We start from the raw sequence: 10,819 nt of genomic DNA, 5'->3' as shown, positions 1-10,819 counted from the left end.
GGGGCGTGTCATTTTTGGTATGATAACTGGCTAGGATGTGGTGCTTTGTTCTTACAAGTGCCAGTTAACCTAGAGTTGTCATTCCATAATTTCATAAACAATGGTCACTGGGATGTGAACCTTTTATATCACACAATACCAAAGGAGTATGTGTCCTACATATTACAACAACCCATTCCGGAAGAAGGGAGTGAAGTGGAAGTCTTTTGGATGCCTACAACATCTGGAAAATTTTCCATACATTCAGCGTTTCAAGATATTAGGCAGACTCGAAATAAGTCGATGGTTTTTGCTTCGATTTGGCATCCTCGTATCCCTTTCAAAGTTTCATTTTTTATGTTCAGATTGTTGCGAGGAAGGATACCGATACCAGATAGGCTATGTGAACTTGGTTTTCATTTACCGTCCAAGTGTTTCTGTTGTCCTTCGGCATCCGAGGAGTCTATTGAGCATTTATTCTCCAACGGCCACATAGCGTCGGTAGTTTGGAGTTATTTTGGAGGATTATGTGGATTAAGCCCAGGAACTTCTTTGCGCTCTCGTATAGTAGGGTGGTGGTTGAGGTCGTATGATTCTGAGTTACGGCGGATTATGGGCCGAATTATTCCTACTATTATTTGTTGGCAAATTTGGAAGGCAAGAAATAAAGCAATGTTTGAAGGTGCTCAAATGCGATCATCTGCAATTTGCCAAGCAATTTTCTTGGAAATTCAGTTCATGGTAGGGATTCATTTCAAACAAGCAATCCGATCACAGTCCTTCCGACAATTGTATGATTTGCCGAATTTTACTGTTGGAAGGGTTGCCTTCAAAGTTATTCGCTGGGAGTCAAAGGAGTCAGGGCGGTTCATACTAAATACAGATGGTTGTTCTAAGGGTAATCCAGGACTGGGTGGAGGTGGTGGTGTTCTAAGGGATTCAACGGGATTACCACTCTTTGGTTTCTCGGCCTATTTTGGACAAACTACAAGTCTCCATGCAGAAGTTCGGGCACTTCTCATTGGTCTTCAAACGTGTATACAAAGGGGATTTGGGAATATATGTATACAATCGGACTCATTGGCCTTAGTTCGAATTATTCTTCGTCAAATTCAGTGTCCATGGCAGATTACAAGGGAGGTCAGACAGATTCGGCATTTTTTGGAGGACGCAACTTGTTTATCACATTGTTATCGGGAGGCTAACACAGTTGCTGATGCGTTGTCCAATGAGGGGGTATCTCATCCACAACAACAAGTCAGGTTATATGACACCTTTTCTACGTTCCCAAGACTGGCTCGTGGGGCAATACGTCTAGACAGAATAGGAATACCTTCAATTCGGAAAATTAAACATATGTAGAAGGAAATTTATGTATGTTGTTTATCCATATATGATAAAAACACGTTTTAAAAAAAAAAAAAATGACTCATGCTATTTTGGTCTATATGCATACCAAAAGCATATCAAATGAAGAACACAAGAAAGAATTTAGTATACGTGGAATTACAAAAGAAACAAATTGAAAGCTCTAATAAAAATGAGCAGAAACGTCAAATTAATTATTTTGTGATTAACTTTGTGTACATGCCGTGGTTCTTTTGAATTTTCATTTCCATTCTAGTCAAAGAAGAATAATTTAAAAAAAGTTTTGCATAGCGAATGAGTTGACTCTTTATGATAATATATGATATCTCACCCTTAATTTAATGAGAAGTAAAGGCTGCTTTTTCCACAAGAACTTTCAAAATGTTTGAAGTACCCAAGAATCTTACAAGTCCCGGTCCGATGTGACAGAACCTTACAAGTCAAAGAAATCAAGCAAACGAAAGCGGAAAAAATATTAATAAAGATTAATAAGACGCCCATATGTTACACGAATCAAACGTACCTGATGTAATATAGGTAAGAGTAAAATAAAGGAAACAATTTGCCCACAAGCCTCAATTGAAGAAAAATCTTTCCTCTTCATTCTGCTCTACGTACAGGGTTATCAATTATGGCATAGCTTTTAGTATAATTGTATTTGACTGCCAGTGGACAGAGTTGTCGAACAACTATGACCAAAGAAAGAGCTAGGCAATAGGCAATAGCTATTGTCATTTCATAGTTATGAAAAAAGAAAAATAGCATTCTATCTTTTATATCACAATTAGAACTGAGCACTCATTCTCATACAACAAAAAACATCCTCATGAATGCGAGCACTCATTCTTTTTAGTTAGAAAACATTTTTAATCTTAAACTCACTTTCAATCTGTTTTTGTAAAACCTGACTCGGTAACGAGAAGATTCTGACAGCCTCCAGTCCATGTACGGTACACCCAAATTATAACAAAAAAAATTCTGATAGTCCTGGCCATCTAGATGAATGGGACTTGCAATTCTTAATTCGATGTTCAACTGTCTGGAGTTGCTTACTTTTCTTCTTTCTTTCTCGTGATCCATGTTTCTTTGCCGAACACCCAAAAAAAAAAAAAAACGTTGTAATAAGTTTCAATTGAATTCCCAGATTGTGATTTCACCCATAACTCAAATAATAATAGCCAAAAAGTTATGCAGCAATTTAAGCCAAATCAATTTAAGTCACGAGGAGCAAGATAAAATGGTATGAAAAGGACTATCAAACTCTTAAATAAACCACATGATCTACCCAAAAATTTTCCTTTCTACGAAACCTTTCTCATATACAAAGAATTAAGCTCCTCTCCATTAACTGTAAAGGATTTTAATGTATATACAAAAATAAAAATTAAATTGATTAAATTTTACCATTAGATCAAACTTTAAAACTTTTATCGTTATTTTGACCTATTTTGTGTTGTCCAAATATTTTGTTCAAATTTAATAACAAAAATGTTCATAGGTAAGTTTGATTTTTAATTGCGTTGATCTACTTGTGAAAATAAAACTATTCGCATAAACATATTGCTTTGTAAAAATTTATTTGTATAGATATAAATATATAGAAGATTCAAATATCACTGCTCAAAAAATGAACCACCCGAGGACCGTCAATGGTCGTACTCGTACAACGGTGCCCTAAATGATGTATTGACTTAATCATCCCCTCTGGTCCTGATTTATTGGATTTTCTATGGTAAAAGAGCTTGAAAAACTAGTATAAAAGCAGAACACCATCACAGCCAAATGCATGCTCATATACCACATGGCTTTGATCAATCTTGATCTTTCATTTTTCTCAATTTTTTCCTTGCTCGTATTCCTTCTATCCCTTCTCAAATGGTTCTATGCTGCTTCTAAACCCCAGAAAAAGTTACCACCATCTCCACCAAAGCTCCCAATTATTGGCAATCTTCACCAGCTTGGCCAGTTTCCACATCGCTCCCTCCAATCACTGTCAAGAAAATATGGTCCACTCATGCTGCTTGAACTGGGAAGCAAGCCAATGCTGGTTGTCTCTTCCTCTAATGCAGCTTGCCAGATCTTGAAAACCCATGATTTATCCTTTGCAAGCAGGCCTAAATCGGGCATCCCAGATAAACTCTTTTACGGAAGCAAGGACATAGCTTTTGCACCATATGGTGAGTATTGGAGACAACTAAAAAGCATTTCTATGCTTCATCTTTTGAGTAACAAAAGGATTCAGTCTTTTCAACATGTCAGAGAAGAAGAGACGTCACTCATGATCGAGAAGATCAGCCGAATGTGTTCTTCCTCAGCTGTAAACTTAAGTGACATGTTTTTAATTCTCACAAATGATATAATCTGTAGGGTTGCCTTGGGGAGGAAGTATAGCGAGGAAGAAAATGGGCGGAAAAGTATGGAGAATTTGAAGGTGTTTGGTGAGTTACTGGGTATTTTTGATGTAGGAAACTATATTCCTTCGCTTGCATGGGTTAATCGCTTCAATGGTTTGGATTCTAAAGTGAAGAAAACAGTTAAACAGATTGACGGATTTCTTGAGGGTGTGATAGAAGAGCACATGAATAAGAGAAAAGGAAAGGCTGAAAGTCACTCTACTGCTGAGGCAAGATGCCAAGACTTTGTAGATATCTTGATTGAGATTAATGAGGAAAAGACTATGGGCTTTGCTCTTGAACGAGATGCTATGAAAGCTATCATCCTGGTAAATTTCTCTCTCCATCTCTTTGTATTGGTAGTAAATCTTTGGGATTGAGGCAAGTATGGTAGATTTTGGTATAGTTGCATACGGTCGTTTTATTCTTACTTTTTAAATTTGGTATACACTTATATCTCACTAAATTGGCATACGCAAGTGATATTTATATAAGTTATATTAGTATAAATCAAATTAGGTAAGAAATCAATAGTTGTACAACATATAAATCACAATCGAACTTGTGTCAAATTCTAAATCTTTTACCTGTTTTAACCACTCAAACATATAAATATTCAGGTTTGTTGAGTTAAGCCTTATGAAGCCTGGATTGATGTGTGAATGGAGTAATAATTGGGTTTTGTCAATCGAGATTTGGCAAACCTAAACTCAGCCCATTTAAATATTCATATATACGTTAGAACTATAAAAGCTCACAAACCTTAGGCTGTTTATTGGACTATGAGCCAGCCCAAGCTAGCTTATATTTATTGATTTTAAAATCATTTCATTGATAAAGTTTGATTACGACATGGTTTTGAATAAAGTTGGATTGGTACACAATAGAAATAAAGGTTATTGCCATTATATAATCCAAACATGTTCTAATGCAACACTTTCTTTGATTCCATTATTTAGGATGTCTTTGGTGCTGGATCTGATACAACACATTCAGTTATGGATTGGGGAATGTCAGAACTTCTAAAGAACCCCAAAGTCTTGCATAAATTGCAGGCTGAGGTAAGAGATGTGACTCAAGGAAAGCCAGAAATAACTAGAGCTGATATGGAGAAAATGCACTACTTAAAAGCAGTGATTAAAGAAACTATGAGACTTCATACTCCAGTTCCATTACTGGGTCCTAAAGAATCGAATCAAGACGTCAAAGTAATGGGGTATGATGTACCAAAGAGCACACAGGTACTTGTGAATGCTTGGGCAATTGCAAGAGATCCATTGTTGTGGGAGAACCCTGAAGAATTTCGACCTGAGAGGTTTTTGGGTTCGAGTGTAGATTTTCATGGTTTGAACTTTGAGTTAATTCCGTTTGGTGCCGGACGAAGAGTTTGCCCGGGTATCAACTTCGCCATGTCAGTAACTGAACTTGCATTGGCAAAACTGGTCAACAAATTTAACTTTACATCACCCGATGGAATCAATCCAAACGAGTTGGACATGACCGAATCATTTGGTATCACAGTCCACAGAAAATTTCCTCTGCATGCCATTGCCACACCATATTCTTGCTAATGTCTTTGTTTATGATGTTTCAGCTTTACTTGTTTTGTTTCATTGCTAGTGACTATAGTGATGGGTTATTGTATACTATGCCTTAAGGATACCGAATAAGGGGTGCGTTTGGCATTATCTTATTTGCACGATGTAACTATAGTTAATAATGCTAGTTAAGTTATACACAATTCACACCGACAATGTTGAAATTTCGTTGTGGCTTAGTCCCTCTTTTTGGTGTGCTTATCTTGGGCTTTTTTTTTTGAATGTCGGCCCAAATTTTATTAGAAACAAACCAAATACGAGGGGGACATCAACCTTACCTCATATAGTACATGATAAAATGACTAATTAAGAACATTGACAAGCAATTTTATATCTACGAAAAGACCGAAAAACTAACTTGTCCAATCTATACTCTCCCCTCGCCATCATCAATAAGTCAGCTACTCGTTCAGACAAACAAATCTCGGTTTCTAAAATAGAACAACCTTCATTCAACAACAAATCTGCCACCTTATTAGCCTCCCCATAACAATGCCGGAGTTGGAAACCACCTCTAGGGAACTCAAAAACCTGCTCCACCTCACTACAAATAGACCACGAGCACCGATAGTAATCCTTCAGAATCCGTACTAATATCATTGAATCTGATTCAACAATAACCTGCATAAATCCTCTTTGAACACACAATTTCATCCCTAATAATGAAGCTTTAGCTTCCGCCTGTATACTAGTACCCTTACCGAAGAAAGAGGAGAAGGCAAACTATAAGCACCCCCATTGAATCTCGGAGTACCCCTCCTCCACCACACACACCTGGATTTCCTTTCGAGCATCCATCAATATTGAGTTTCAACAGCCCCCTCTACGAAAGATGCCAAAAAACAATCCTGACATTAAAATCATCCAATCGTCACTCAACTAGTTCCAAAAAAGGATGCCAAGACATAATATTGTGAAATTCCCTGAACTTAATCCAATACGCAGACCTCATAATATTGAAGAAGGCCACTCAGTCCAGTTTGTAGTGCAACTAGGTCAAAAGTTCAATGTACCAAACCAGAACCGCATAAACAGGTTAACGAACCGCATTCTGGTTAAATAATCATAATTCAGGCTACCAAAGTCCAATTCAAGTGATTCCAAATCCATACGAAAGCTAAGATACTAAGCTATATTTCTTAATAAGACATCAACAACCAAATCAGTAGTATTCCCAATCAAATTAACCAATTACCAAAGCTGATTTTCAGTTTCGGACAGAAACAGGCAGCAGGGTATTTCAGTCTTTTCACAGGATACGTTTCTCCGATTGGCCTGAAATTTTGTAGGCAACTATAAAACATCATTATCTACAACTTTCATGTTTTAACCTAAGGCTAATTTGGTCTCTAACTATGGGAAACAGTACCGGAAAGAATGGGGTTCAATGAAACCCTAATCTGGAAATTTTTGTACAAAGTGGAAATTTTCCGCAAATAGCTACAATTTACGCATCAAAGCTTCATTCTAGACCATTCTAAGCCATCATTTATTACACATATAAAACAGAAAAATCATGGAATAAAATAAAAATTTCACCAATCTCTACCAAAGTCAAGAAATCTTTCACAAAATCATACCTTTAACCAACACAAGTCATTAATTTGACATTATCAAGACCAAAGAAAGCATTCCCTAGCTACTCACCTTGAAATGCAAGAAAGGAAGCAACTAAACACCTTTGTTTCTCAAACCACTTCACCAACAACTTCACTACCACTCAACTAAGGGTTTTTATGGAGAGATTGGAAGTTTAATCGGTTGGATTACAACTTGAGCAAGATTTGGGATGAAGAAAGTTGAAGAGTTTTTTCCTTTTCTCCCTAGCAAGGTTCGGCCAAGAGGAGCTTACAAGATGATGAATTTTGGTCAATTTTTTTTTTGATTTATTGGTAAAGTTGGTCCAAAGGTCAAAGTCCAACCCAATCACAAAGTGACACTTGCCACTCTCATTAATGCATGGTTATCCTTTTGTCCCTCTCACACTAATCCATTTTGTAACCTCTAGTTATCTCTTAACACCTGCTAAAGTAAATCCGGTATCCAAAACTGAACCTAACTGGCCGAATTTTTCCGAACTTTCCGCACTAGCGGGTCCCACGTCCGGCATACGCTCTTAATTTCTCAAAAACTAACCGATACCAGAAAAATCATCTAAAAATTATATTTACTCATAAAAATTATCTAGAAAATTTTCCTAATAAAGAAAATTCAGAAAAACATGCCATTAAATAGAATAAAACCTAGAAAATGAGAAAATTTACGGGGTCTCACACCCTCTCCCCCTTAAAAGAATTTCGCCCTCGAAATTTCTCAACTTAACTCACGAAATGTTCAGGGTATTTCTTTTGCATCTCTTCTTCCACCTCCCAAGTAACCTCCTCCACATCATGATTTCTCCACAATATCTTCACCAAAGGAATCTCAAGGGGTTGTAGTAAGCCTGATGGTTTTTGGTGCTCCGCCTTAACTTGTTGGCAAACAAGACATTTATGTACATACAGAGCGATTTCTTTCTTCATATTATCCCACCAATAGGCTCATTTCAGGTCCTGATACATCTTGCTGCTACCCGGATGGATTGTATACTTGGATCGATGAGCCTCCTCTAAGATCTCTGTTTTCAACGCTTCATCTTTCGGCACCACTATTCGGTTCCGGTATTTTAAAATACCTTCAGGACTAAGGTTGAAATCAGTCGTTTCCCCTTTTTCCACCTTCTCTCCCCATTTCGCACCATTGAATCCTCCTTTTGAGCTTCTTTAATCCGCTCCAGTAGGGTGGAGGTTACCCTAATATTACCGAAAACCATCTTATGACTCCCAAGGTAGGGTTTCCACTCGCAAACGGATTCCAACAAATCCCACTCTTTGATCATCAGCCCTGCTACCTGAGCCTTGCGACTTAAGGCGTCGGCCACCACGTTCGCCTTTCCCGGATGGTAGTTAATGGTGCAGTCGTAATCCTCTAAAAATTCCATCCACCGCCTCATATTCAGTTCCTTTTGGGAAAAAAGATACCTAAGGCTTTTATGGTCTGAGTACACCTCGAACGTTACCCCATAGAGGTATTGCCTCCATTTCTTTAGAGCGAAAACAACCGCGGCTAGCTCCAGGTCATGGGTTGGGTAGTTCTGCTCGTGGGGTTTTAACTTCCTAGAGGCAAAAGATATCACATTTCGATTCTGCATCAGCACACACCCTAAACCTTCTGCATCAGCACACACCCTAAACCTTCCCGCGACGCATCGGTATAAACGGCAAACCGTCTACTCCGTTAGGCAGGAATAAAACTGGCACCGTAGTCAACCTTTTCTTTAACTCCTGAAAGCTCGCGTCACATTTGGCATTCCATACAAATCGACCATGCTTCTTCGTCAGGTCGGTTAAAGGACCGGCCAACTTGAAAAAATCTTTGATGAAACGCCGGTAATACCCCGCTAAACCTAGAAAGCTGCGAACCTCGGTGGGGTTTTCTGGTCTCTTCCAATTAGTCACGGCCTCTACTTTCGCCAGGTCAACCGAGATGCCCTCTTGTGAAATTACATGCCCTAGAAAGAAAATTTTCTCTAGCCAAAACTCGCACTTGCTGAACTTAGCGTACAATTGATGTTCCCTTAGGGTTTGCAGGACGGTTCTCAAGTGCTGCTCGTGCTCCTCATGCGTCTTGGAATAGACCAGAATGCATCTTGGAATTGTGTTTGAATTATTTGCCATGTGGATAATTTGCTTGAAATTGGGTTTGTTGGCAGGGAGTTTTCATCCATTTATAAGGAGAAACTCTGTAAAAATTTTTCTAAAATCTTTTCCAATATTTCACTATGGCCCAAAAGTTCTTCAAATTTTTGCATTTTCATTCAAAAAGGGCAAAGTATTCCAACCTTAAGTGTTTTATTCTTCCAATTGTTGAAACTTTATGTGTATTTTGGAAGGTTTAGTCCTCATTTAACTTGGAAATAGTTATTATGCAATTAGAATTTTTACATTTTAGAAAGTATATTTGGTAAAGTGAGGAAAATTATGCCTATAATTTTACATGTTTAATGAGATTTCTTCTCTTTATTTAATTTTGCAAGTAAGTGATTGATATAGTCGATAAAGGTTATACTCCTCCTTTGATTATTTTTATATATTTTTCTATGAGGGATAAATAAATAAATAAATAAAAAAGAAAAAAAAGAAAAGAAAAGAAAGTAAATAAAAATTGTTCTACTCCAATGATTCTCGTACCCAGTAACCGGGGGTTGGCATCTAAAAATGTCGATTTTCGCGTAAAAAGGTATTTGAATTAAGAGTATGCATAGCAACTTGAATAAGTGAAATGTTGAGTAACCGGGAATCTTCACCTAAAAGTGTCGATTTTCGCGTAAAAAGGCATTTTCACTATTTAAGTAAAATTAGTATGAATAAATCCCTCTTAGTTATAGAATTTTGAGAAAAAGATGATTATAGGAGGAGGAAGGCTATAAATCGACTATGTGGGTTGCTTATTTGTGAAATTAGGTTAGGGTAAGAGATTAAGTTTAACTTGTTGAATTTAAGGTATAATTATCTTTCCTTTACTTGATATTATGAGTATTTAGTGTAAATTGAATAATTATATAATAATTATTTTCCAAGTCTTGAGGAATTAAATTGGACAAAGTGCATATATTGTTTCACCTCTTAAATCATTGTAATTGATTTTGTGTGGATTGCTTGAGGACAAGCAATGATTTAAGTGTGGGGGAGTTTGATAAGTGACTAATTTACGTAATAATTGTATGACATTTTATATTATTTTTAGTCACTTTGGTTATATTATTGGAAGAATATGAATCATTTTGGCTATAATTGGTGAATAAATGTTTTTAAGTGATTAAATGAGGTTTTTATCACTTTTTACTTGGATTTTGTGTATTTTGACAGTTTTGACACATTTTCGTATTTCGGCTATAACTTGAGTTACAATGATCGGATTGGGATGATTCTTGAACCCATTTGAAGATAAGAGATAGATCTACAACTTTGGTGAAGACATCTAAATCCAGTTTGAAGGTTTTCCAGGTCAAAATGCCGAATTACAATAGCAAATTTCTACTGGTCGAAGCTGGAACAGGGCAATGAGCAGGCAAGGGTATTTCAGTCATATCTCAGCCTACACAGATCCAAATGAGTTGATTCTTGATGCATTAGAAAGATAACTCAAAAGGCTACAACTTTCGTGTTTTAGACATGAGCTGGTTCAGCCTCTAACATCAAGAAAAGATTGGTTGAAGTTGGGCCAAAAACAGAGCAAGTGATCCACACTCGGATCCACTATTCATCCGAACCCTCGGTTGTTTCTGGGTTAGTGGAACCGAGCTCGGATCCATACGGATCCGAGGTACTGTAGCAGCTCGGATCACTGGTCAGAAAAGGCTGCTCTGTACGCGTAAAACTCAATTTCACCTCCACCAACTCACATTGGATGCTAGACATGTGAGAAACATTTCCAGCTGTA

The 10,819-nt window shown here is 37.3% G+C and overlaps 1 protein-coding gene across 1 annotated transcript; it reads left to right on the top strand.

Annotated features, from left to right (window-relative positions):
* Positions 1-3,148: 3,148 nt before the first annotated feature.
* On the top strand, positions 3,149-5,481 carry LOC113756115 (cytochrome P450 71A2-like). Its single transcript, XM_027299912.1, has 2 exons — positions 3,149-4,069; positions 4,700-5,481. The coding sequence occupies exons 1-2, from the start codon at positions 3,149-3,151 to the stop codon at positions 5,309-5,311; spliced, it is 1,533 nt and encodes a 510-aa protein (XP_027155713.1). The 3' UTR covers positions 5,312-5,481.
* The last annotated feature ends 5,338 nt before the right edge of the window (positions 5,482-10,819 follow it).

The sequence above is a fragment of the Coffea eugenioides genome, unplaced genomic scaffold (assembly GCF_003713205.1).
Source record: "Coffea eugenioides isolate CCC68of unplaced genomic scaffold, Ceug_1.0 ScVebR1_1995;HRSCAF=2942, whole genome shotgun sequence".
Lineage (NCBI taxonomy): Eukaryota > Viridiplantae > Streptophyta > Magnoliopsida > Gentianales > Rubiaceae > Coffea > Coffea eugenioides.
Note: the sequence above shows the minus strand (reverse complement) of the source record. Positions and strands in the feature narration are given on the sequence as shown.

Coding starts and splice junctions, on each gene's coding strand:
- LOC113756115 (XM_027299912.1), top strand. CDS start 3,149: ATGGCTTTGATCAATCTTGATCTTTCATTTTTCTCAATTTTTTCCTTG. Junction 4,070..4,699: donor CTATGAAAGCTATCATCCTG/GTAAATTTCTCT, acceptor TCCATTATTTAG/GATGTCTTTGGTGCTGGATC.